This window comes from Oreochromis niloticus, linkage group LG6 (genome assembly GCF_001858045.2).
Source record: "Oreochromis niloticus isolate F11D_XX linkage group LG6, O_niloticus_UMD_NMBU, whole genome shotgun sequence".
Lineage (NCBI taxonomy): Eukaryota > Metazoa > Chordata > Actinopteri > Cichliformes > Cichlidae > Oreochromis > Oreochromis niloticus.
Genome location: NC_031971.2, coordinates 7,464,164 through 7,491,905, shown reverse-complemented (window position 1 = coordinate 7,491,905; position 27,742 = coordinate 7,464,164). Strand labels below are relative to the sequence as shown.

Below are 27,742 nucleotides of genomic sequence, written 5' to 3'. Positions count from 1 at the left end.
AATCCTGGAATTCTAAATACTGAAATTGCTCACTGACTTGCATATTTGACAGCACTGACACACAAACAGGCACAGGGGTCAATGAAAACCTCTAAGCCGATACAACCGACTCAGAGTAACTTGGATTGTTTCCAGAACCTAAAGGAAGTGTGATCTGATTTTAAAGGCCAGGTTAAGACAACTCAAATATCTTTAGGCTGATGCCACTGAAGTATAAGATAGATATGTTCCTAAAAAAATAAATATATTGTATTGTATATATGCCAGTAACTAGTTTTCTAAGTATAGTAACAGAAATTACCCAGAAGGAAAAGGAAAAGGGTGAAAAAACATGTTCCTAACCCCTTTGAAATTCTACACCACAAGTACCACCACTGTTGTATGTTCAAAATATTGGATGAGCTGTAGCAAAAGACTTTTAAGCTGAATACCCAATACCTCACAGATCAGGCTTTCCAACAGGTTTGTCACTCTATGCCAATATTTAAAAATAGACCCTTACATAGTCGTGAAGTGAGACATGCAGACTGTAAAAACAAAACAGAACTGGTTTTTTTAATGTTACTCTCTGTTTGTTTGGGGTGTTTTTCACACTTGTCCCACTAGCATGAAGTGATAAACAAAAGAAACTAAATTTAACTTTAATGAGCCATCAGACCTGCAGCACCAGAGCAGAAAGGAAGTGAGTGTTTTCACTTCATCTTTAGAGTCACGGCACATGGTTTGAGAGATCACATGTTTACTTTTTTTCTTCTTTGTTTTGCCTGAAATATTTCTAAGAAATTAAACTCATGAGCTTTACGTGTTATATCAGTTTCATTCTGTTATACCATTATAGGATTAATAAATGCACTGGAGTTCCTCTTTTATCTGTTTTCTTCACGGGTTTGGTTATCAACAGCTTCCTGTGATTGCGTAAATATTTTTAAACGAATGTTCTACTGAGTATAGGACAGAGTTTAAATCTTTTTTAAAAATCTGGTGGTTTGCTTGGATCAGGAGCTACTGTGTGATGAGAAGAGTAAGATGTTTCAGGAAACAGACATCACACTCACGTGCGCTTTGGTTCTGGAGATCCAGGTCTCCAAAAGAAGCGCGAGGCGCGTCTTGTGGAACCTCCCGGTGGTTTTCACAGCTATGTAGATGTCCTCCACCTTCAGTTCGGGCTGGCTGACATGTGCGTCCTCGGGCACCGAGCGACCTCCGTCGGCCAATGCTGTTTCGCCGCTGCTTCTGGTACTTTTCGCCGGGTTCTGCGCGTCCTTGACCAGGAAGGCAGCCTGCTGGGTGATCCGGTGGTGGATCGCTGGTGATACCTGGTAACAAACTATAACTTTGGGAAGGCTGCTGGTTCGAAGCTGAAAATCCACGTAGAGTATGATGAAGAAGGTGAAAATTAAGAAAAGCAACCTCCGGCGTATCCATCTGTTACGCATGGTAAAGCAAAATAAATAAATAAAAAAAAATCCCAGTTAAATGTTGTAAGTCATTTAAAACGTGCTCTTAGCGCCCTTATTTAAAATCAACGTCATCTTTTGTAAGTTCTGGGTTAATTTCGTAGCGGGTCCTCCATCACTTCTTCGTCTTCCTCCTTTTTTAATGATTTCGTCACAGTTCCTGAATGGCCCAATTAACTGATAATTCTCACATGTGCAGCTTCAGTATCAGAGTCGTGTCAGTCACACACACGATCAGGGTCTAAACTCGTGTCTGCTGTGATCATATAGGCAAAAACTCGCATTTCCTCTCATTTTGTGCAAAAAGCCAGAAGCGCAAAGATGTATTTGACTTTCCACTTGCAGTTCTGCGCTGTCGCCACTATCAAGCTACATGGAACCAGGTAATAATATTTCCTCCCGCCGCTGTCAAAATAAAGCACAGCAGTACCGGTCATACAAAACACACATCCGGTGAGGATCTGAATAGCAGCTTAAACATGCGTCATATCAGGGGTACAAGACACAGCAGGATATCACGACATATATACTTGACATTTACTTTGCTTTTTGAACCCCTGTTTCTTTTGTAGGTGTACTTCAAAATGCAAAAAAGTTTATATTTTGAGGCAACACAAATAACAGCAAAGTGTAAAAGAAAGTTTAAAGATTTTTTTTTTTTTTTTTAATTCCTTAAAACGACAACATAGCTTTTTGTCATTTACAAACATTCAGACTCTTCAGAAAGTCTCTATGAAAATGAGCTTCCTGTCAGCAAACAGTAGACAGTAGACTGTCTGTCAGGACTGACATTCACAAAAGAACAATGATCTGCATCTGTGCTTCAAGAACAGGGGTGAGTCTTTCAAAATAAAATACAGAGCACTATTCTACTCCGCTTGAGGACTCAAAGTACTTTATGCAATATATGTCATTTGAAAAAGTTATGTTTTGTCTAAGTGCTTTCTAGCTAACGTTGCCAGTCCAAGGAACTTCCCCAATAAATCATTTTAGCGTGCAGACTGAAGCAGCCAGGACTCAAACCACCAACCTGCTGATCAGCAAATGACCTGCTTAACTTCCTGAACCACAACCACTCCTGGTCAACCAAACCATTCCGGTCTACTACCTCTGACATTGAGGAGACCCACTTTGAAAGAGCTATGTCCACATTGTGTTACAGTTTTTCTCCATTGGTTTGGCTCATTTCTTGAAACAGAAATTACATTCTCAAAATAACATGGACAAACCTCCAAACCTCTTGGCAAATGTTCACAACAGAATGGCATTTCTCATTCATTTCATCAAATGGCAAATGCCTTAGTACATGTCTCAATTGTCTCAATGCATCTTTGCAAATGATTAAGTACAAGTAGCCTACAGTTATACAGTTAGCCCACATTTAGCACATTTTCCAAATGAATAGATCCTGTAGATCTAAACTGATTAGTTGATTCACAGTCTAATGATCATTCTCTCCAAAACATGTCAGCATGATTTCATTGTATAAGTACTCGCATGCACAACTGTCTGTTCAATTGTCAAAATTGGTCAAGAACATAATACCATGAATACCATATATGAATTTGTTTGAATATTTGATAAATTGATGACAGTCATTGACAGTCAGGTGAAACTAGACTAACGAAGGGGGAGTGTCACACACAGGTGTGTTCCACGATTGTTCGCTGCCAAACACAGATATATAGAGCTTGACCAGAGCCAGTCCGATCTCTGAACATGGATAGACAAGGCCAAGCAAACGGATAAGGGGAAGTTCTCCCTCAAGGAAGAGGAGGAGGAAGAAGAAGAAGAAGAGGAGGAGGACTGAGAAGGCGTGGTGGAGGAATAGGGGGAAGAGGCCGAGGTGTGCGAAGACACTGTGCTGTCCCGAATGAAATTCGGGCCACAATTATAGATCATGTCATAAACCATGGCCTCACAATGGCAGAGGCAGGTCGTCGAGTGCAGCCTAATGTGCCTCGCTCTACAGTCTCCTCCATCATCCAAACCTTTCGCAGGGAAAACAGGTATGTACTCCATGTAATCTATGATGGAATCATATGTTGTATAGGACAGGGCACTGTGCGTGAGGCAAAAAATGTATAACTTACTGTAGAGATTTTGTGTGCATCTGCCTACAGTAGTAGGTCTATACTAGCAGGTGAAGAGGACTAGTGGAATGTATAAATATATTGAACAAATTACTGTAAACTATGGAATTACATAATTTATACAGTTTAGAGTAGTATTCCAGTCACTGTGCAATGCTGCATTAGGATTGTGGTGAAGTTACTGTGAGTAAAACAATAATACAATTACACTGGTAACCTACTGTATTCTGTTCTATGTGCAGGATTGGACAACAACCTCGTGTGGGTGGCAGAGGAAAACTGCTCAATGAACAACAGGAAAGAGAGATTTATAACATGGTGATGGCAAATAATGCCATCACATTGAGACAGATCCGTGATGCCATCCTTCAGGACAATCATACATCCCAGAATATAAACACAATAAGCATCTCCACGATAGACCAGGTTTTGAAGAAGCATCAGATGACAATGAAACAAATCTACAGGGTACCATTTGAGAGGAACTCTGACAGAGTGAAGGAGCTGCGCTACCAGTATGTAAATGTAAGTCAGTTACTGGTTGTCTCTCATTATAACCTTACCTGTAATCACAGTAAGCAGTAGTTCACTTATTTGGTTTCAGTACCTCCTTTACCTGATTTCAGAATCAGTATTTGCTGCATCTGACTTCAACAATTTCAACAGAAAACTGCAGTTTACTGTATGATACATTTCTCATTATAATCCTTATTTTGTTGTCTCCCAATCAAATCTATCTAATACTGTAGGTTTTACTGTAACATCTCAGTGAGTCATCAGTATTTCCCACTCCCCTTTCTATCATATACCCTTGCAGTACTTCCTCATAGGCCTATCACTAGTGTAGAACCACTGGAGTAGTGGCCTGTAGTATATTGAACCTGTGGGGGAGAACATGTAATTGTCTAACTGTAGTATATGACTCTTCTGTATGACTGATTTTATGTTCTTTATTTTAGAGAATAATGGCATTGGAGGGACATCAGACCTCTCACATCCTGGTGTTCGTGGATGAAGCTTCAACCTGGCCAAGGGCCGAAGACGTGGCCGTAATATTATTGGCCACCGGGCCACAGTGGATGTCCCAGGTCAGCGAGGGGCAATATAACTATGTGTGCTGCCATTTCTGAAAATGGTGTGGCCACTCACATCGCCAGTCTTGGCCCATACAACACACACAAGCTCCTCATCTTCTTGGATCGCCTTTATACCGATTTTATCCCTGAAAATGAGAGAGGTCTCATAGGGCCTCACCTACCCATTTATGTAATTGTGTGGGACAATGTCAGTTTCCACCATAGCCCACTCATTAGGGGCTGGTTTGCAACGCATCCAAGTATGGTCATGGGGTTCCTACCACCTTACTCTCCTTTCCTCAATCCGATAGAGGAGTTTTTCTCTGCTTGGAGGTGGAGAGTGTATGAGCATCATGCTCAGGATCAGCCGTCCCTGCTCCATGCTATGGACACAGCGTGTGACGACATTACAGGAGATCAATGCAGGGGATGGTTGCGGCATGCACGCCGTTTCTTCCCTCGTTGCATCGCAAGAGAAAGTATCCGCTGTGATGTGGACGAGAATCTGTGGCCAGACGGACAACAGCGTGTAAATAATCAGGAGGGTGAAGACAGTGGACAAGAGTGGGAGAATGAGTACAGCGACCACTGAATAAATCCTTGTTTTTTGATTTTGTGTTCATACAATTTACTACTGTAATGTACATTTTCTTTTTACCTATGTATGAAGCTTTCTTTGCGTGTGAATAAAAAATTGTTATAATTTCCTTGGTAGTGTGAGTGCAATCTGTGATGTCAAACCTTGGAGGCTACTCTTTTCTGTTGTATATTGTTGGTCCTCCATAGTGACAAAACATCTAAACATTTTGTATGGCAGTACTCACACAATGCCAAAGGGACGATGCATTTTGGGGGCACTGACTATTCAGATTAGAAAGAAATGTAGTTTTGACACATGAGTGAACCGTTTTAGGAGAGATATGAGCTTTTGCAGGTGGATCATGTCGTTGTGATCAACCATCCAGGTTTATTTTCACAAAAGCACCAAGAATGATAAGAATGTCCGATCTGTGTCGAGAAATGAGCCAAAGCTATTGAGAAGGATCTTTGCCATTTTGGAGACACTGACTGTTTAAATGAGAAAGGGATTTAGATTGAAGCCTGAGTGAACAGTTTTGGAAGAGATATGAGCTTTTGCAGGTGAGCTATAGTGTTGTGCTGAACTGTAAGAGTGTTTTGCCAAATGATCTTAGAGTTTTGAGAATGTAATTTCTGTTTCAAGAAATGAGCCAAACCAATGGAGAAAAACTGTAACTGAGTCCTCCTAACTGAAAACATCAGTATGGCTTTGTAACATGCAGTAAACAGCTCTGATGTGTGTGCTACAATAACTGGCAATACATGGCCAAAAGGAGCCTTCAGAGGAATCACAACTCAATCATATTTACTGCCATGTTTTCATAAAAGCAAGAAGGACCAGCAGTTTGAAAGGAAGGGAAACATAGTCTGAGAAGCAACCACAACACCAAACAGAGAAGACTGGATTACAACAAACACAGAGGAGATGGGACTCTTTCTTCTGTTAACAATGCCTTTATTCCACCATCTCTTATCCACTGTATACAATATCCTGCTTTATTAAAATCACAGGTCCACTTTAAAACAGAGCAGCTTTGAAGATGCTCTGTTTTAAAGTGGACCTGCACATGCTGACAGATATTTCTGTTGTCTATTTCATACTTGTATATATATATATTTAAGAATAAGTTTTACAGCTTTTCCATCCGTTTATACTACACCAAAGAAATGAAGCAACAGAGAAAACAAACAAATAACAGAAATGTGCCCTTTTCTTTTTTTTAATTCGCTAAAAATATTTGTTTTTTTACGATTGGTCCATGGTAAAACAACATTAAAAAACAAAGATTTTATTTTTTAAAAAAGGACATTTTCTGTGAATTAACTGAAACTTTCTGCTTTATAAGCACACTCTGACCATGAGCTACAGAGCTACGTTTTCTGTAATTTTCCACATTTATATTTTACAGTTTACGCCCAAAGACTTATGTTGACACATTTCATTGAATTACTACATTGCTTTAATGTGTGAAAAAACGAAATACTGTTATACCGTCACATCTTTTTCTCATATTAAAGCGGAAGTTGAAGTTCCTTTCACACTGGCAGACAGAGCAGTTTCACTGCTCCAGTAGTTTATCCAAACAGGCTGTATGTGGCCCCACGATGTAAAATGAATTTAAGTTACCTGGTTTAAGAATTAACCCAGATGATGCTGAGGGCGCCAAGGACTTCTGAAGCAGTTTTTATGGCAATCCCAACTGTGAAGGCATTTCACTCATTGTCATATCATTGTCATATCGCTCTGTATACAGCTGACACATGATGTAATCAGTTTTCCTCACCAGTTGTAGAGTTAACTGTGTCGTAGATTTCCTTTTAAAGGGATGAAGATGCCATTTTTGACCATTTTGTTTGCCTTCCTTATCACTGAGGTGTGTCTAAAACCGGAGTGTATTCACGTAATTGTGTGATTCAAAAGGCAGGAATAGTATTGCACCAAAAAAAGCATTCCTCATTTCCAACTATTATTTAGGGTTAGGGCTTGGTTGTGTTTTAGCTGCATGCAAAACGAACACATTTTCAGAAACTAGAAGCACATTTACTGTCCATTTATCTCTGAACTTTTGCTGCATCTAATCTAATCTAATTCAAACATTTGATACATCTGGAGGATAAAACCTTATTTGTTGTGAATCTTCTTCACCTGATCTTTTTTGGGCCGTGTCCCTATATTTTCTGAAGCAGAATCAAAACAAAGCAAAACAAGATGTTTGCTTGTGTTTTTGGAGAGGAACCATCAATCTCTGGGTCTAAGCTGATAGTGTGCTGTTTCCTGGGCTGCTCTCTCTGTAGACTGTCGCCAAAGGGAGAAAGGTTGATACAATTAATTCACCTCAGACCCTCATCGCCACCTTTGTTTATTTGTCCTTTCTCAGCGTTCTCACCTTACATCCATCCCTCCAACCCCCCCCTCCCTTCTCTCAGCCTCTCTCTCTCTCTCTCTCTCTCTCTCTCCCCTCTTCTACTGACCACCTGTTTTCCTTTTCCCCACTGCTACCCGACGCAGAGAGGACCAGCCCACCCCCCCAACCCACTCCTCCTGGTCCCGCAGGTAAACCAGAGACGCCCAAGGCACACCCTGGCCAGGAAAGACCCAGGATCGCCTTACGGCCTAGCTGAAAAGTGCTCTTTCTAAGTAAGTACATCGCGGCCCCACTTTGAACAAAGAGCCAGGGGAGTCAAGGGACCAGACCCTCTTTCAGGGCTTTGTCTCTCTGCCTGCTCTGAGCTCTAAGTCAGACACTGACTTGGACTGAACTCAAGAATTCAGATTGGAGAAAAAAATCACAAACATGCAGATAAGAAAGTTTAAATAACTAAGAAAGAGTCTTTAAAGGCCAGGCATTAATTTAACATTTTAATTCATCTAGACATCAGATTTGAAATTCAGGTTTTTAAATACGAAGATTTTAATGGTTGTTTAACAGCTACTGAAACAAATGAAGGATAAATAAAAAATTGGAAAATGACAGCATATCACTGAAGAGGAAGCTTTACTGAGGCAGCTATTTCTGTCCTAACGTGGATAGCCAGAAGTTCCCCACATATCAGTGCTTTTAACCAGCCTACAGCACTAATCTAAGGTCCCACTGCCAAAAAAAACCCTGCAGACGGAACCACTTAACTCCAGAGGCAGGTAAAATGACCTGACCTGTGTGTGTGTGTGTGTGTGTGTGTGTGGGGGGGGGGGGGGGGGGGGGGGGGGTGTTTGTGTGTGTGGGTGAGTGTGTGTGTGTGTGTGTGTGTGTGAGTGTATGTGTGTGAGGGTGAGTGTGTGTGTGTGTGTGAGTGTGTGTGTGTGTGTGTGTGTGTGTGTGTGCATGCAGTGCATGCGTGTAAGCTCAGGCAAAGCAGAGTTTAAGTACCTGAAAAACCCTCTCTCTTAACCTTCAGTCTGCTGCTGAACTGCTGCTGACATTCAGTTCAAAATTAAAAAACAGTCAAATTGCAGACAACATTCAACTAACTACCCAGCTTCTTCTTTTTTTATATAATGACACAATAAAGCCACACTGTTTCTGGTTAATTTAATCATGATACATTACTATAACGAAGCATGTAAAAGTCATGTGCACTTTCACTATAACTCAGGTATTATCCATCTCTCGTGTAACTTACAGAAACAAATGCACATTAAAATATAAATATGCTCTCAGATAGTAAATATGTTCATTTTATTATCTGGCACTGACTTCAATACATGGTGTCTGTAAAGAAAAAAAGGGTTCATGGTCTTGGCTTTTCATTCACACTTGGATTTAAACATTTACATGGGAACTGTGTTTCAAAATAACACAGATGGGTAAGATAAGTGCCACACATCTATTACCATTTGTAATTTGCATTACCATATTTAGATATTAATAAATATTTTTAAAAAGAGAAGAAGATTTACTGAATTTCTGTGAAAAATAAGCCGTGAGTCTTTGCTATAGCATCATGTCAGCAGAGGGCGCTACTAAACCTTCTAATAACCATTTCAGGGCTGTGCGCACTTCTGTATACTGAGGGTTGTCAAAGAGGAGCAGGCAATCCAGTGGTGTCATTCCAGTTCTGCCCATCTCCCGCTCAGCTTCCTGTCTTTTAGTCAGGGCCACCATCTCCAAGCAATACATCACGTCACACCCAACTATCAGTTTGTAAACCTTCCCTTGTCCTGCTATGCTTCTGTCACAAATCACCCCTGACACTCATCTCCACCACCTCCACCCTGTCTGAAGTCTCTTCCTCACCTCTCCTCTGCACTGTCTGTTGCTTTGGATGGTTGTCTCCAGGTATTTAACCTCATATACCTTCACTGTCACACCTGCCTCTCTCTCATTCACACACTTATTCTCTGTTGCTTTGACTGACTTTCATTTCTCTTCTCTCCAGAGCATACCTCCACATCCCCAGGTTTTCTTTCACCTGCTTCCCGCTTTCACTGTAGACCGCAGTATCCGGTGTGAACATGATATTCTATGGAGACCCCTGCCTAACCTCACGTGTTAGCTTGTCCATTTCTACTACATGTCCGTCACAAGCTGTAGTGTTATAAAACTCTTCTGTCGTCCCATAAGCCTCGTGGATGTGCAGAGTGTTGCCACTAGATGTCACTGCCACCACATTCAACGACTGCGGAATCTGACCGACTGAACAACTGAAATTCACTGATGGCTGTTGATTTATATTTTAGTTAAAGCTTCTGTTTTTAAAAGTCCTCACAGAAAAATAACCTTTTTTACAAGTTAAAAAATATTTTAACAGATGTTAAAATTTTAGAAGTTAATGCTGTTTATATATAATATTTCAGAAAAATTAGAAATGAGTAACATTTATTTATCTTTAGAGTTTACAAAGGTAAGCTGAAAAAATCCAGACCAAGTTGGCAAACACATTTTGCCTAGTCTGTGATACTTTGGGCTTTACACAGCTTGGTTAAGCCACCACTGGCAAATCTTACATAGATCAGAAGTAGCCCACAAGTCATGTGAGGGGATTGATGTGAGTAGTTGTGTGGTCCAAAATGCTCTGAGCTGGGCTTAACATCAACAACAGCAACTGTTACACCTAAACATTTCTGCACACTGGACAAATGGACATACAAGGGTAAGAGGTTAACCCTTGTAATATGTTGAAAAGAAAATCACATTGATTATGTTGCAGGTCATTTTGGCCTGTACTGTGTAAATCCACTCAGAATTGTCAAAAAAACTGCAATAAAACAATAGCAACTTTATTTTCCATTAGATAAACATTTAAAACACAGACATACAACACAGTTTGAATTTCCAGAACTATTTGTAAGAACAATTTACTAAAACCTTTTCCTTCTTTACAAACACATTTCTTTTAAACGTACCCAATTTTCTCCATTTTTCGATGTTCAACATTTTCAATGTTGTCCACAATGGACAGAATGTAACTGTGTGCTTCCTGCAGATGTACTTCTTGAATTTCTCACAAAAAATACTTGTTTTAATGTCCTCTCGTGAGGGACGGACCTGGCATCTTTTCCATTTCTTTACACCTGTATCTAACAACAAACAACCTTTATTTGTCACATACACAATTATAAAGAGTACAACATGTAGTGAAAAGCTTGTGTCCGAGCTGCAGACATAGCCGCGCCATTCCAGGGCTTGGTTTTAAGCATGGGGGGGTCTAGCCAGGATGGTTGGGAATCGAACATGTGACTCCCGCGCCAAAGGTGTGCAGTCCTACCACCAAACTGGATCCATTGCAGATTAGTCAGATGGTGCAGACTTGACTTTTTCAATGACAGCTGCAGCTACTGGGGATCGAGCTGGTCTGACTCGGCTCTGGATCTTGGGAGTGACAAGACTTTTGCCCAGTTCTTCCAGGAAAAGCCAACGTCGGTACAATTTGAAAGAAAAAGAAACGAAAAAGAAAGGATGACCAGTACTTTGGTCAACACAAAAACTGGAATGGGTCAAATTGACCCTTAACATAAAAGAAGGTCATCCTGAATCACCATCATCAGTTTAGGTTAATTATAGCCCAAGAACAGTATTGATAGGGGCCATGCGAATGTCTATTGCTACTGTGGAAGTGACGTAAAGACATTGATTTTGTTTCAAAGGTTTCTGGCATCCTTAGATAATGGCACTTTACCCAGTAAAAGTTTGCTATTCTGCATCTGTGTGATTCTGAGTGACATTAAAAAAAACTCCATGAATTAATACTAATTTACACCATACAGCCCTACTCCAAAAAACTGTCATAGATTTAACTGTGAAGTTGGGTTTCAAAAATAAGTGTTTAAAGTTTTTAGAGCATGTTAGCAGTGCCAGCACAGAACAGAACATCATGGGTTGGTTTGTTGCTGCTGACAGACTTTTATAAGTTTATGTTAGCAAACTACTGAAACAAATAACTCGGTGTAAAAGAAGGAAACTAAAACAAAAAGGAAGTCTAAGCATGTACATTTTGTTTTAGTGTTATGTTGGTTTTTTTAAGTGCTGGATAGCTGCACTGTAATAGAAAAATCCAGCTGTTAGCCCTAATGTTATGGTTTGTAGAGCACTTTCTTGAACCATAGCTTCCCCTGACTCAAACGGGTTCTCCTCCACACTGTCCTCATTTATAAAATGGTGACAAACTGACGTATTACGGCTAACAGGTGGATTTTTCCCATTTCAGTGCAGCCAGTATAGGCCCAGTGCTAAAGAAACAAATAGTAAAAGCAGATCCTGAGTATTTTCCAGCTTTTGAGTTAACATAAACCAATGTATATCTTTTAGCAGCAACCAACCAACCGGCACAGTGAAGTCATGTTCTGTACTGGAACAAGATGGCGCTAAATATACTTTGAACACTTTAAACACTTATTTCTTAAAACAACTTCACAGACGGTGTTAAATCTGTGATAGTTTTTTAGAGTAGGGCTCCATGGTGTAAATTAGCTGTAGTTTCCTGTCTACCTTAATGCGATACATGCCTGTAAGACAATATTCAGGGCACAAATGTGACGCTTAAACTAATGGGAGGTATGACATTGCGGAAGGCTATTCCTGTCTGCTTACCACGCCTCTTCACAATAACGTGGAAGTCAGGAAATGCCTGTGTTAATATCAGGAACGGAGTGATCGGGCAGCTCAGAGCCGATCCGGGGAAGTGGACGGAGCCAAAGCTGAGATGGCTCAGGCGAATATCTCGGTGACGGAGAGCCAGTTCAGGTGTCCCATCTGCCTGGACATCTTGAAGGACCCAGTGTCTATCCCCTGCGGACACACCTACTGCATGGCATGCATCAACAGCTACTGGGACCGGGTGGACTCGGGTCAGTTCAGCTGCCCTCAGTGCCGGGACACGTTCAGCCCTCGGCCGGTGCTGCGGAGGAACACGGTGCTCGCCGAGGTTCTCGGCAAACTCAAGCTGAATGAGATTGACACAGCGCCGGAGGTCTACCTGGGGGGAGTGGGGGAAGTTCCCTGCGACTTCTGCACGGCGGAGAGTAAACTGAGGGCGGACAAGTCGTGCCTGGTGTGCCTTGCGTCTTTCTGCAAGCTCCACGTCCTGCCGCACCGTGAGGTCGGTACTTTGCGACGCCACAAGTTGGTGCCAGCGGTGGAATGTGTGGCGGAGAAGCTGTGCGCTCAGCACCGCCTGGGGCTGGAGCCCGAGGGGAGCGGCTCCGAGGCGGGGGGCGCGGTGGAGTGGAGCGGGTACTGCCTGCTGTGCCAGGCTGACCAGGAGGAAGCGCGCAGTGTGGAAGCGCAGAGAGCCAGGAGACAGGTACCGCTGAGAGAAACTCAGAGGATTTTATAATACAGCACAGAGTTAAGACTCTCACATTAAGTCAGGGTACCGCTGCTACCCCGAAAAGTGTGTGGGGGGGATTTGAACGTCAGCGGGAAAGATCCACATTAAACTTCTGTTCACTTCCAAAAAGAAAAACATTGTTTGATCAAACAAACAGGAAATACTTGCTTTTTCTCTTTTCTTACAAATTAATTTTGTAGTGTTGAACTGAACTTACAGAATCCCCACAAAATTTACTGCAGATAATAAGCTGCTAAGTACGACTTTAGTATGTAGGAAGCGTCCAAAGAAGAGTGAAATCGATGAATTAAACAGATTTAGATTTATAACTATTGCACTGTAAGGACGCCTTACAGCAGCAGTTGGCTGAGGTGATGCCACAGAAGTTAAATCATGCAAAATTATGTCTCAGTTCCTGAACAGAGAAGATAAAACACACTCTGTTCTGTGCCAAACGCCATCAGAAATAATAGCTGCACTATTTGTCCTGGCTTCAGATTTAATCTGCAATCATTATGTTAGACCAGGGGTCGGCAAACTGCGGCTCTTTAGTCCTTATACTGCGGCTCCGCCTGGTTAGGGCAAATAAATTAGAAGTATTTAGGTGAAGTGTATTTTATTTATGTTAGTTCTTTTTAACTTGTAGTTCTAAATTGGAAGATTATTGTGATATTGAAATATAAAAATAAAATTATATTCTATTATTTTTTCATCGCTCAAAATAAGAGTCACACTCGCGGAAGCCGGTATACCCGCCGAAACACCGTGCATTTATCGAGACTTTCAACCCCAGGTAGGCCAATTATGGATCTTCGGATCCACATTATGTCAGCAGCTGTTCTCCACCGTGAACTATGTTAAAGCCAAACACCGTTCACGCCTGACAGATGACAGCTTACAGTCCTGCGTAAACTGACTTCGTATAGCCCCGATTTGCGGACTCTGTGCGCAGAGGTTCAGGAGCAGAAGTTCCATTGTAAACAAATCACGGCAGACCCGACGATGTTTCCATGAACATGCTTTTGAGAATCTCTTCATTGAGCACTTTTCACACACGGTTGCTGTACGCATACAGCCGGCTGTAGCTTTTCAGCTCACAGCCCGACATACATCACCAACAACACAACAGCACAGATAGCGCAGACGTTAAGGCAGCGAGGCGTGATTGCGGGTGTCGCTCAGGTGCGTCCGCCTCCCCTGCAGCGGCGCTGCAAACCACGCCCCGCCGCACGCATTAACCAGGTAAAATATTTAGGCAGAATTTGGCAAATATCTATTTTTCATTTTTCAGCAGCATAGTGCTTTTTTCCAATTATTTTTTTAAGAGTCAGGTCAAGGCTCCAACAGCCCAAAGGCGATATAAGGGTGGCGGCTGACAACAGTTTTTGTTTGCTACATGGATCATTTTAGTTCAGCTGGGTGTCTTTCCTTTTGTTATATTTAAGAGTTCAAAATGTGTTGATTACATAAATATAATGTAATTTTCTCTGTAGCACTTCATGGATTTCATAAGCAGCACACCTTAGTTGTTCACACAAAGCATAAAGATAAAAAACAATATATACAGTGTTATCTTCATTTTAGATGTCAAAAAGTATTTGCGGCTCCCAGTGGGGTTTTTTTTTTACATTTTAAAATAAACAGCATTAATGCATTCATACTTTATAGTTAAACCTGAGCATAATGACCATAAATGTCCTTTCATTATCTTTGCAAATCATTTGTTAGGTTAACAGTGTAGTTTGTCAGTTCCTAAACCCAACCAAACAGCACGTTTGAAAACAACCATTATTATTAATATCAGTTTCATCTTTATCATAGCCATCCACATGATGTTTGTGGATGTGCTGTGGGCTATTATATTAGCAATTTCCAAAGACATAAACATCAGCTGCGATTTACAGTAACCATCCAGACAATTTTCAATGATGGTTTGCAAACCAACTAATAACTAGTTAGCAATTACCTCTCAGTTTAGCATTTATGAATGATGTTGCTTATGAACAGTTACCAGTCTTTTAAAAGATAAGACACTTGTATAACAGCTGTGTTATATGAGATATTTTACAAGCTTTCACCACATGGACAGTAATTCAACCGAATGCAGTAAAAATGCTCTTGTCAAATATCTGAATGGATGTCTTATTCTCTAATTGTTTGTCTCTCCACCTCTCCATCTGTTTCTCTGTTTGTCTGTCAGCTCCAGCTCCAGGAGTCTCAGAGGATGGTCCAGGGGAGGATACGGACTGGAGAGACAGAGCTGCAGGAGTTTCAGCAAACCTTGGAGTCTCTCAAGGTGACAAAAACACAAACACACTCAGTACGTCTTAATGATTCTGTGGCCTGTGGGTAGTTCTTGGTACTAGGAAATGAACTGGTACACCAGGAATTTACCTGGAAAATGTTAGCTGTTGTCACCCAACACTTGCACCTCAGCTTCTCTTACAGAAAGGACAAACCCATAGAGACACCTCTGTCACAGATCAGTAGAAAACTGCTCATTGGGTATAGGTAAATGTATCATGGTAATTGGGCTATTAGTAGGCTTAAAAGATGACTTAGTAAATGTAATTGTAACGGGATGCCTTTCTAAAGTTAATGACTGCCCAACCAGATGTAACCTAGAACACAATGTCCATAGATGTCTAGTACATGTGGTGTATTGCACTAATTAGCAGAAACAAACTAATCCATCAGCCTCTAACACTGGCTTGCTGAAACTTTTGACCACTCTTCTGTGATAAATGCCTTCGTTTTAGTGGGCTTTGGCTCTCCTGTTCCCACCAGTGGATGATCTAACATGCCTAGTACCACTACCATTTTTGAAAGTTCCACTATAGTCTCAATTTCAAATTTCAGACATGCCCTCAAACTTTCTTCAAGCAGTTTGATATGATGCCGATAGTTTTCTAGCTCTCCATCAGTTGACATGGCAATGAACCCCAGAGCATGACATTTCCACCACCCTGCCTCACAGCAGGCGTGATGTTCTTCTGTCTTAGGTCTGCTGCACACACTTCCACTGTCACTGTGGCACATCAGCTCTTGGGCTGAATTTGCTGGAGCAACCAGTCGAATATAAAATTAAAGCTGATATCTGTTTGAAATCTATGCAACTTACACTCACTGGACACTTTATTAAGGACACCTTGCTTGTAACAGGCTGGACCCACTTTTACCTTCAGAACTGCTCTAGGTCTCCATGGCATAGTTTTGAAAAGGTGCTGCTCTGTTGGCTGCACATCCATGATGTGAATCATCCCAAAAATGCTACAGTTTTCATTGGCTCTACTCATTTTTTTCCACACCACTGTGTTGCAGAGCGTGATGTGAGATGGAAACCTGCTCAGTCCTCTTTGTGTTTTTAACACTAATGTTTCATGACACTGACATTGAAATGAGTGTGGAGAGAGAAAGGTGGAAAGCCATTAAGAGTCAATCAATTCAAAGGGAGACAGGAAACCATTGGAAAGATGCTGAAACAGACACTGTGAAATAACTCTGTGCTCTCCTTTTCTTCTTTCTGTTCAGACTTTTGCGTAAAAATCCACTAATTTTTTCTGTTTGTTTTTACAAAATCCTGTAAACTAATGATTCATATGCTCTATAATGACACTGAGTCTGCTTTAAGTGAGAATTATGTGGGTTTTGAAATTCCTACTAATAATTTAATATTTGTCTTTTTTTCAATTTCAGCTACTTGTTTGACATTCAATATTTTTAATGTATCCTTTTTTTTTTAAATTACCTCTAATTCAAGTATCAGTTGTATACTTTGACTAACCATCTCTTTTGTTTTAATGTTAAGTTATTTACAGCTGTAAAAAAAAATACACGCATACGTTCTCTTTTAAAATGAGTCACATTTTATTTTAACTGTTTGTGAATTTCTCTCAGGTTATCATAGTTAAGTTGCATGTTATTATTTGTTATTATGCAATGTAGGCAAGACTCACGCAAGTTTTTCCCCTGCACACAAACACCCTGCCCTCTGGGGATTGTGTTAGTTCCAAGTACAGTGCCAATTTGTATTCTAGTGTCTCTGACACCCTTTCAGACTTCCAGGAAAGCAGTTTCTCCTCCCTCCCCCGAGCATCGTCTCCTTCCATCCACTCTTGGGAAGTCACTCTATCCGCTCATAGTAACGTCAGACAGATACCTTGTCATCTTGGCTTGTTGCTCTGGGGGTTCAAATCGTAATCATGTGATTCTGGTTAGTTTGCCTGCTATATTAGCAAATGAAAAAATATTTTTTCAATTTTTAGACCTCCTAAAAATAATAATTAAAATGCCAAATGACATTTATTTTCATGTGGATGAAAAATCAAACAAACTTCAATCTGTAGCAAATCTGAGTGGATCTACTTAAATGTGCAGGATGTTAAATGTTTATATTTAGTGTATTTTTACTCATAAAACCTACAAAGAACTAAGTGGGAAAATTTTTCATTCTGTCCCAAAAGGTTAAATTCTAAAGTTCCCAAATATTCACAATGTATTTTTGTAATTTAACAAATATAACGTGTAATATTCTCTTTAAAGTACTGAATTGGTCAACATTTTTTGCAGTGAATATATTGGGATAACATTTTCACCATATACACATAAAGAAAAAAAGTACTGTGTAATAATGTGATATGACACAGGGAATAAGAATTGGACATGCTTACTGAAATGTATTTTATACTTACTATAAAAGTCTTTGTAGATAATGACAGCTTCAAGAAACCTCCTGTATAGAAAAACTGCATTGCTCTGATGTGATTTTGGTCCATTCTTCCACACAAGCTGTCTTCCGATCTTAAAAGTCCACCATCATTTCATCTTCAGCATCCTGGTTGATGGCAGCAGAGTCTTGTTTCTGTACATTGCTCCATTTATCCTTCCTTCAGTTATGTGAAGTCTGTCAGTGTCATATGTTGAAAAACAGCCCCACGCCATGATGTTCCTACCACCAGGCTTCACTGTTGGTGTTTTATGGGGTGATGTGCGGTGCCACAATGCTCTCTGAATGTTCAAGTTGTCATTGTAGTTTTTAACCCTAATATGTGGCTACATACTACAGACTGTGTATAAAAGATGGACCTAACCACAGCTGGGCAATGATGGCCACCTTATGTCCATAACAAACCTGTTGGTTTGTGATTTCCACATTATGAAGCCTCAACATTAGATATAAAAGTTACTATACCGGGTGAACTAAGTAATGCTAGCAAACTGCATCCATAAATCGTGCATATTTCATGCACAGTCACAAATAAATGCTAGTTGATGCCAAATAACAGACTAATAAAACAGTGAAATTTCACTCACCATGCCCAAGCACTCAGAGAGACACCAACACTAAAATAGACAAGGTCCAGTTCAGCAACTCAAATTACCAAAGGTGACGCCTAACTGATGGCTGCTAGCTTCTTCTGGGCGCACCATCAGTCAAAGCTACCTCGCCTTATTATGCCCTAAAAAATTCCAAACAAGTGAGTAACACAAAAATTCACTTACCATACAGTTATAGTAAAGGTGAAATTGATATAGACGTTAAATAAAGTGTTTGCACTAGGCCATAGACCTGTCAGTGTCATTGCTAAAGTTGGATATTTTAACATGGGAGTCTCAATGGATTCACTTTTGGAGGCAGCCTCATTTTGTTTTTTGGCGTAATTTTTCATCACCAAAGTTTTCCACTTGTTAATTACCCATATAATTGTGTTCATTGTAAGAAAGGTTGTATGCCTGGATGAAACTACAATAAGATTGTCTGAAACACTGTGAAATAAGAATTTCTCTCACTCCTAATGTAGAGAGTGAGGCCATTCGAAATGACATGGGTTTCTTTTTGAAGTATGTCATGAAGATATGTCTGTTAATATATCATAAGGCTGTTGAGGATGCCATCAAAGAGTTTTCCAGAAGATTACATTCTCTGCTTTATGCGGTCTTTAAATACATGCTCTGTTCTACTCTAATGTGTGTTTCTTAGGTGTCGGCATCTGCTGTTCTGGAGGATAGTGAGGCTCTGTTTGCTGATATGGCACTATGCCTGGAGAAAACTAAGGCGGAGGTGAGTAGCAGGAGCTAGAAGCATAAGTTCTAATATTGCCAGTATTTGCAACAGTAGCAGCTCTGAGGACAATAATGTGAAACGTTCACAGTTTTGTAAGGGAATTAAATCTTCTGTTTGTGTGCTGTAGGCCCGAGCGAGGCTGGAAGCGAAAGAGCGCGCAATCGTGGCGAGAGCTGAAAGTGACATAGAGCTGCTGGAGAAGGACCTGGAGGAGCTGAGGAGGCGAGACGAGGAGATCAGCCAGCTGCTGCAGTCTGAGGATAATGCTCATTTCTTACAGGTGAGGATGAATGCAGTTTCGTTACAAAGGGAAGGAAGTTTGTTACATTACTACACAAGTTTGTTCATGGAAAGACACTAGGTCGGCTTAAAAGTCGTTCTTTAATATCACTTACTTATATACTTACTTAAAGGAGACCTGTTATATGTTTTCTTATTTTCTGTCATATGCTGACATTAAACATGGCTACACTTGATACTCATGAGGGACAAATACATACATGTGATCTTTGTGAGGCAAAAAAGATTTCAGACTGCTCTAAACATTCAGTTTCCGAAATATTTTTCTTTACTTGTGGTCCTCTATTATGTCACTGAGATCAAATATAGTCATCTAAGGCACACAGCTCTGGTTATGAGCACGGAAGCCCCTCCCATTACCTACCAAACCTTCTGTTTCTGAGTCTCAACCAATCAAAAAGAAGAAAGCTTAAAAAGAAGGTGGCCATACAGGGAAAGGAGCTTAAACAGAGAAGACAGAAAAGAAATTGGGTAGCTGCACCAAGGCCTAATATGAGATGCATACACTGCTGAAAGAAAAAAAAAAAGTCCGATCTCAGTGGAGCAAACAACTCATGATGGATACCCTTACTGATATGGATTCGATAATGTGTTAGGAATCAAAAGATACCACATCATTTGATGGAAATGAAAAGACACATCAAAAATCAAAATGAACAAATGATGAGATAGGTTAGTCCATTTTGCTAAAATGTAATTGCAGCAACTCAAAGTAGTACTCAGTAGTTTGTTAGGCCCTCACGTGCTTGTATACATGCCTGACAACATCTAGGCATTCTCTTAATGAGATGACAGATGGTGTCCTGGGGGCTATCGTCCCAGATCTGGGCCAGGGCATCACGAAGCTACTGGACAGGTACCACACTGACCAACGCTGACCCTAACCTAACCAAATGTAAAACTAGTGGAAAACAAAGACAGAAGCGATAAGGAGGGAGAAGAGCTCAGTGTCCTCCACCTGTAAAACCATTCCTGTTTTGGGGGTTGTCTCATTGTTGCCCTAACCCTAACCCTAACCCCTCTGGTGCAACTGTTGTTAATTTCATGAACATCAAAGCAGGTGAAACTAATGAACAACCTCCTCTGCTACTTAACTGACCAATACCCCACACTCTCATTTAAAAGGGTTCCTTTGATTTTTATGAGTAGTGTATAAACAGTTTTTGAAGTGTGGATCATGCAAAGCTGCTCTAGTAGAGTTACAGTTGAAGTTTAAATTTCTCTGCTGTCCCCTTTTAGCTACTGAAGCTACTTGCACAATCTTAATACTGTGAACATCCCCTTCTCACTGCTTTCACTGCATATTTGCAATTTCACCGTGGATTTTAAGGTTGTCCAGAGAGAAGATATCATTTTCTTTTTCAGACTCTGCCTTTATCTCCGTCACCACAGGTGAGATTTGGCTTACCTGCTAAGACTAAATGGTCCATTTGTTTTAAACAAGGGTTACACTGTCAGCTTGGTGACATTCGGAGGCATCTCAGGGAGGTTTTTGGCAACATACATCCTTGCTCACCACCTGTCCTTCACAGCAAACTGAAACAGACGTTGTTGGGTCACTGGACACAATCCCATGCACATCCTGAATTTGCACGTGCATGTGTTCGGTTTATTGGTGAAGTTGTAAATCTTTCTAATTCCATGACGGGTGAGAACAAACTGATAAAATATTGAACTAACCTCAGAGTAGAAAAAAGAAAAGACTACATTCTCACATTTGAGACACTGGGGCTATCAGATGTTCTCAATTCTTTCCAGAAAATCATCAATTATCCAAACGGCTGCTGATTAATTATCTGTTATTGGCTCATCAATTAAAACAGAATTGGTTGCTGCTTTGCTTTAAAGGACGTCTGCACATCAGCCACTTTTACTCTCGATTGTTCTCACTCAGAAAATTGAATCATTAGCAGCTCTTGTATTGGATACTCACCCATTACGTTAATGCATCCTGGAGGACATAAGAACTCACCTGAGTGGGTACTTAGAAAGATCCAGTCATTAATGTGTGAACGAGTTATGAGCAGGAAGAACGGTTGAAAGGAGAGAATGAGTCAGCAGTGGCTAGTGGAAAAAGACAGCAACTGCCTAAGTGTTATTTTCAAATTTAATTGTACGAGGAATTGAGGGTGGGGGGTGGGGGTGGAGGCGGGCCAAATCTGTAGCGCCTGGAGTATAGTTTCCACTCTTTTCTCATCGGCTCAGGCCACTCAGCTGCTCTGCATGCCTTTCGCCACTGGTCGGCACTCCGGCACCCTCACCCTGCCCACGGAGGCCTTCAGTGGTGCCAGGAGAGCACTGTGCCACCTCCGTAGCCACATAGAGGAGGTCTGCAGGGAGGAGGTCGACAAGATCACCCCCGCAGGTAGGTAGCACGACCTGGACTCAGGATGAGCTTCATAGATGCTAACACCAACTCACAGTTAGGGATGGGAATTGATAAGAATTTACCAATTACATTATCAATATGAGTTATCAATTCTCAATGGCTCTCAATGAGAATATCAAAGATGTTACATTCATGGGAATTAATAACATGCCGAGTGGTCAAATATTAGTGCATGTTGGAGGCATTTCTCCTCTTTGTTGTGATCAGTGTTGGCGTTATTACTCAAAAAAGTAAATAAAAAATGTTATTACAGATATTACACAGAACACTTTTGCAGTAATGCAGTACGTTACTTAATTACACCCAGGAGAAAGACATTTGTTATACTACTCGTTACGTTCCTTTCATGTTACTTTGTAAAATGACCTGAAACACTGTCAACAATATAAATCTACAGCCCCACACACCAACACAGATCCCTATCCTGATGAGCACACACGTGATCTTTCTCTTAGTATTTTGGTGTCAACACAAAGCTGACAGCACAAATCAAAGATGAAAACCAGCACAAAGAGACTTTAAAGCAGTCGACACAGGAGTTCTACTTTAGAAACATGAACAGGTAGAAACAGGGGCTGCAGTCTGACTGCTCATCAGTTTGTTACCTGTTGAAGTTCACACTGACTTCACAGTGCTGGGCTGGGTCAGCATTCACTCAGCCTTAACGTCACTCTGGGCTCTTGGTTAGCTTAGCGTTAGCATTCTGTCTTTGCAGGTGCTTGCTAAGAGCCAAAGTTGTAATGTAATGTCCATAGCCACGCCAAAGACTGCGCCAGTATTTTCCTCCTTCGACACACGAACTGAAATCAGCTGGTCGTAGCAAGAGTGCAAGGGGGATCGATAGGCAGGAAGATTCCAAGGAACTGGCCTACTGGGAACCGTTTTTTGTAGAGAACCGGTTCTCGATTCCCATCCCTACTCACAGTCTATTTGGATCCTATAACAAGTCCATTTATGGATTCAAAATACATATATGAGTTGCATGTGCACTGTATTATTATTATTATTGTTGTAATTATTTCACTTCCAGTTAATGATAACTACAAATCTGGTGGAGAGCATGTAAAAAGTAAGCACAACAAACACAACACACACAAACATGCACAGTCAAAGCTCAGGGTGACCCGTTTTTACCAGGTTTTCCATGACCTTTAACAGTGAGTGGAATTGTTAATTACTGATGCTGAAGAGGACCGGGATGAGCTCCTCTCTATTCTAATCTGTTCATTTTGGTGTAATTGGAAGCAGCATCGTCCACATTATATTAGGGGGTTAGCACAAAGATAGTGGAGCTAATAAAGACAATTTCCTGATGTGATTAAGGGATTTTAGTGCAGATCCATCAGTCCTCAAGTTTCTGCAATAGTCTACATATTATAGAAAATATTTCATTGCTTTAAAATTGTGAAACAGGTTTCTTGCAGCAAAACCATTACATTAAAATTCATTGTGTTAAATACGTTGCCGCTGTTTATGGACAAACTTGAGACATTTTTATCGTCCCATCCTTTTACTTTTTTATAAGCATGTTAACACGCTGAGATAGTGGACACTGCATGTTCCCATGTTGCTGATAGCATTTTTCTCAGAGCACTGCTGTAACTGCAGCCTCAAAAAGTTGCCGGCATAACTGCAGATTTGTTATTACTTCATTATTTATATTTTTTTCCTAAGAGCTTTTTTAAATTGGGTTTTTGTGGAGGTTTTATGTGCTCAGAGGGGATATTTCTTTCTTTCTTTCTTTTAATGGAAACTCTCCAAATTTGTGAATTTGACTGAGTGGCATGTTGTTTGTTGTGACATTATTTCAAACCAAATATCATTCATACCATTCATATCTGTTGTATTGGGGAGGTGGCCGAATTCACAGTGCGGTGAACTCCAAACCTCAGCAAATGCAACTGTCTACAGGGCAACATGCAACCAGGGGTAAGTGGAAAAAAGATAATGCAATATAATGTAATGTAGTAATACTTACTTTCTGTACAAAAACATCAGTCTCTCACATTTTTCTGGAGGAATTTTGGCCCACTCTTCTTTAAAATGTTGCTTCAGTTCATTACACAGCATTTCAGTCAGGTCGACTTGGCCATCGAAACATCCCGATTCTTTTATTTTGAAGCTGTTGAACATGACCTGACATCTGACTGTAGATTACTTTGGTATAAAGAGGAGACTGCGAGGTGCCCGGCTCCAGTGGCTGCAAAACGAGCCCAAATCATCACACCTCCACCCCCATGCCTAGCAGTTAGTGTGGGGTGTTTGTACTCATATGCTCTGGCTGGTTTCTTCCAAATTTGGTGCTGTGCATTTTGGCCAAACTCTGTGGTCTCATCTATCCACAGGACATTGTTCCACAAGTCTTGCAGTTTGTTCAAATGCAGCTTTACTGTGCTGCCATGTTTTTCAAAGAAAAGAGGCTTTATCTCAAAACCTTTTTTGATTATGCTGCTGCTCACCATCCCTATGAAAACAGTAAGCATGCACTTAGTTTTTCACCAGGCTGCATAGTGTCATATGAAATGTTTCTTTTCCCATGACTATAATTTAATATAATAAATATAATATATCCATCCGAATGACATGAGATGGCTGCCTCTCCCGGATCCTGGTTCTGGTGGAGGTCTCTTCCTGTTAAAGGGGAATTTTTCTTTCCCATTGTTGCCAAACGTTTCCTCATAGGGGATCGCCTTATTTGGGGGGTTCTCTCTGTAATACTGTGGGGAGGAGACTGTTGCTGTGAATTGGTGCTATATGAATAACACTGAACTGAAATGCACTGCTTTGGTGTGCGCTTCCCAGTCTGGGATTTCTGTTGCCTTCTCTTGAATATCAAGGGACTTGGCTGGTTTTACTCAGTGCATCAGAGAAATACAATTATAACCCAGGTACTTGTGAACTGATGTGTGATAAGAGGCTTACTCTCATGACTACAACAGGGTGTTAAAATTAATGGCATAGCTAGCTGCACACTTCCTCTGATTGTCAGATATTGTTAGCCGAAAGGAAACAGGTCCCACAAGAAGCCTCAACAATAACGTTTGTGTAATTTTTAAGTAACCAGATTATGATTCAAGGAAAGCGACATTACAAGTGTTATCTCCAGTGTCACTGCATTACAGAGAAAGGTCTGCATAAGATGAAAACAAAGGAAAATGTATCACAGTGGGGATTTTATTTACTTACCATTCCACCACCATGCTACGAGGTGCCACGGTGGTGGGTTGGATAGCACTGTTTGAACCCTGCTTGAAGTGTACAGAAAGTGCTGTATAAATGTGTTGTGCTTTTGGAATCAATAAAACTAGAAAGGCACTTTTAAAGGGGCTTTTAAAGTGAATAACATTACATAAGTTGAAATATGTACAAGGTAGTGTGTAGAGTTTAGCAGTGCAGACCATCCTGCAACGCTTAATTAGATTTTCATTAAATTCTTAGCTTATACCGCCTTACAGAACCTCTAACATGGTTACAGTCTGATTCTGTTTGTTTAGAAATCAAAAACGTGTGTCCCAGAGTCAACCTAATCATGGTGAATTAATTATTAACATGTTACACATTTAACAAATGCTAGTAAAAGTTAGGTTATGTGTTCAATAACTACCTAGCAACCAAGCCAGCCACTCTTAGTACTGCTGTACCTTGCACAGCGACGGTCAGCCATCATGATAAAGGGCCAACAGCATGAAAACACTGCCTCTAAGTTACTAAACTGCATGTAAACATGTTTCCTATTTCTGTTTAAGCTGGTTTAAAGTACAAAGAAATTATTTCATTTGTTAACTTGAAAACTTTTGTGGTGTTCCCTACGTGCTATTCAACAATCATTCAATATTTTGCTCATCTTCCCTCTACCGCTTAAGCAAAAGAAGATAAAAAAATGTTTTAATGATACAATTTTGTTCAGCAGCCACTTTTCTCTTTCTTTTTTGTCTCGTTCGGGCAGCGCCAGTGTCGTTCCCACTGTCCTCTCTGTGTCTGCAGGTGCCTGATCAGAGGATGAGGGCAGCTTTCCTCAGGTGTAAGTACATCATCTTTTTTCCCCTAATTATGACTCAGAAGCATGCTTTTTTTCCTTTTTTTAGTGCATTTTTCAGTCCCTGGTACACCCATTGAGAGCAAGCACCCCGATTGTCATTACCCATCTTTCTCTGCTTTGTCACCTCAGTCTTTGGTTTTTGTTCTGCTTCCTCCTAATTGACCAGATAATGAGAATCGTGCTGGGCAATCTGAAACCTCAGTCTAGATGCTCATCAATGATGGATGGCCATCATACTGTATTTATGACATCCTGGTCTATCATTAAGATCAGCACCGTGTTCCAACACTACTGAGCCTGCTGACACAATGACAGCATTACCAGCACCTTGTCAGGGTTTAATAATTCATTTGGTCACTGGAGGATTAGCATGTGTCTGTGTGTCGTTTGTGTCCACTGTGCCAAAAAGTCAACTAAAATACTGCAAGGCTTAACGTCAGTGGGAAAACCTCTACAACCTGACAGAGAAGACAACAGCTGGTTCAGTTCTCTGCTAATTTAGGAAGTTAATAGCACCTTTTCTCCTGATGCCAACTTTATTCTGACATTATAAGAGGAGAAAAGTCAAATGGAGAATAGGGAGAATTAGAATACAGCTGGTTGGTATGGCATCATGGCCATCTTTGTGTTTTGAAAACAGATTTGATCAGCAAGCAATGGATCTTACTGTGAAACTGTGTTCTCATTGGCTAGAGACTTGTCAATCACAGGTTGTTAGCTAATGAAAATATCCCCCTTTCTAATAAACAGAATGTCCACAATTTTTAAGATGAAACTAAAATGAAGAACTCATTAGGAAGGCCTGTTGTGACCAGTCATTTCAATCAGTCATAAATCCTTTGCTTACTGAGCTACATTTGCAGCTGTTTCATTCAGAGCCTTTTTGGTGTTTAACTGTTAGCTTTTTTCTGTCTGTCTCCTTGTTTTAGTTTCGTGCCATCTGACCTTTGACCCCGACACAGCTCATCCTACCTTGGTTCTCCTGGAGGGGCCCCAGGGTGCGCATTGTGGCGAGGAGCCACAGCCCTACCAGCCTCATCCACAGCGCTTTGACTCAGTGGCACAAGTCCTGTGCAGGGAGGGCCAGTTTGGTGGTGCCAGCTACTGGGAGGTGGAGTGGAGAGGCGGTGGGTGGATCGACATAGGCGTCACCTACCGAGGGATCGGACGCAAAGGTGGCGGGAAGCCCTGCCTGCTTGGGCGCAATGAACACTCTTGGCGGCTGAGGTGTAGTCATGCTGGATATGCCGCATGGCACGATAACCGCAAGACCACAGTCGCTGCACCGCCCTCCCCCAGGATCGGCGTGTTTCTGGAGCGCCAGAAAGGAGATTTGTCTTTTTACAGCATCTCGGACTCCATGGTGCTCCTGCACACTTTCCATTGTTCGTTTTCTCAGCCGCTATACCCCGCCTTCCGTTTGGATCTGGACTCAACTCTTCTCATCTGCCCTCATGAGGGAAGCTAACTACGCCCCCATGTTTTTCCAGGACGTGTCATTTATCTTCTGAAAGAAAGGGCTGTTCACTCTGCTAATCGATATAATCAATATAATGAGTGAGTGGTGGGGAAACGGTACTTTTCTTTGTAATTCTCTTTGACTGTAATATTCTCTTTTATAACTGCCAGGTTGAGCTGCAGAATTGCATAATTTTTTAACAGCATGCATGTTTTTTACAGTGTACTTTATGACGGGTCTTTATTACATAAAAGCCCATGTGTCATCATTTAAACCAGATACACACAAGTTAATAAATATATATATATATATATATATATTATATATATATATATATATATATATATATATAATATATATATATATATATATATATATATATATATAATATATATATATATATATATAATATATAATATATATATATATATATATATATAATATATATATATATATATATATATATATATATATATATATATATATATATATATATTATATATATATATATATATATAT

The 27,742-nt window shown here is 40.6% G+C and overlaps 2 protein-coding genes across 4 annotated transcripts in view; one reads left to right on the top strand and one right to left on the bottom strand.

The window, feature by feature from the left end:
* mfng (MFNG O-fucosylpeptide 3-beta-N-acetylglucosaminyltransferase) overlaps positions 1–1,813 on the bottom strand; it is a 29,494-nt gene extending 27,681 nt beyond the window's left edge. The window contains exon 1 of the mRNA XM_003456567.5: positions 1,056–1,813. Coding sequence (XP_003456615.1) covers positions 1,056–1,436 — 381 coding nt within the window. The 5' untranslated portion in view covers positions 1,437–1,813. The remainder of the gene's footprint in view (positions 1–1,055) is intronic.
* Positions 1,814–12,128: 10,315 nt separating this feature from the next.
* On the top strand, positions 12,129–27,497 carry LOC100708566 (E3 ubiquitin/ISG15 ligase TRIM25). Of its 3 annotated transcripts, none has more exons than XM_019360317.2 (9): positions 12,129–12,945; positions 15,173–15,268; positions 18,953–19,033; positions 19,164–19,316; positions 21,542–21,701; positions 22,756–22,794; positions 23,580–23,654; positions 25,710–25,746; positions 26,694–26,738. In XM_019360317.2, the coding sequence occupies exons 1-8, from the start codon at positions 12,346–12,348 to the stop codon at positions 25,715–25,717; spliced, it is 1,212 nt and encodes a 403-aa protein (XP_019215862.1). In that variant the 5' UTR covers positions 12,129–12,345; the 3' UTR covers positions 25,718–25,746; positions 26,694–26,738. The 3 variants fall into 3 exon arrangements, with proteins under 3 accessions (XP_019215862.1, XP_025764135.1, XP_003456614.2); XM_003456566.5 differs by having other exon boundaries at positions 12,130–12,945; positions 25,672–25,746; positions 26,694–27,497; XM_025908350.1 differs by lacking the exons at positions 21,542–21,701; positions 22,756–22,794; positions 23,580–23,654 and having other exon boundaries at positions 26,694–27,497.
* The last annotated feature ends 245 nt before the right edge of the window (positions 27,498–27,742 follow it).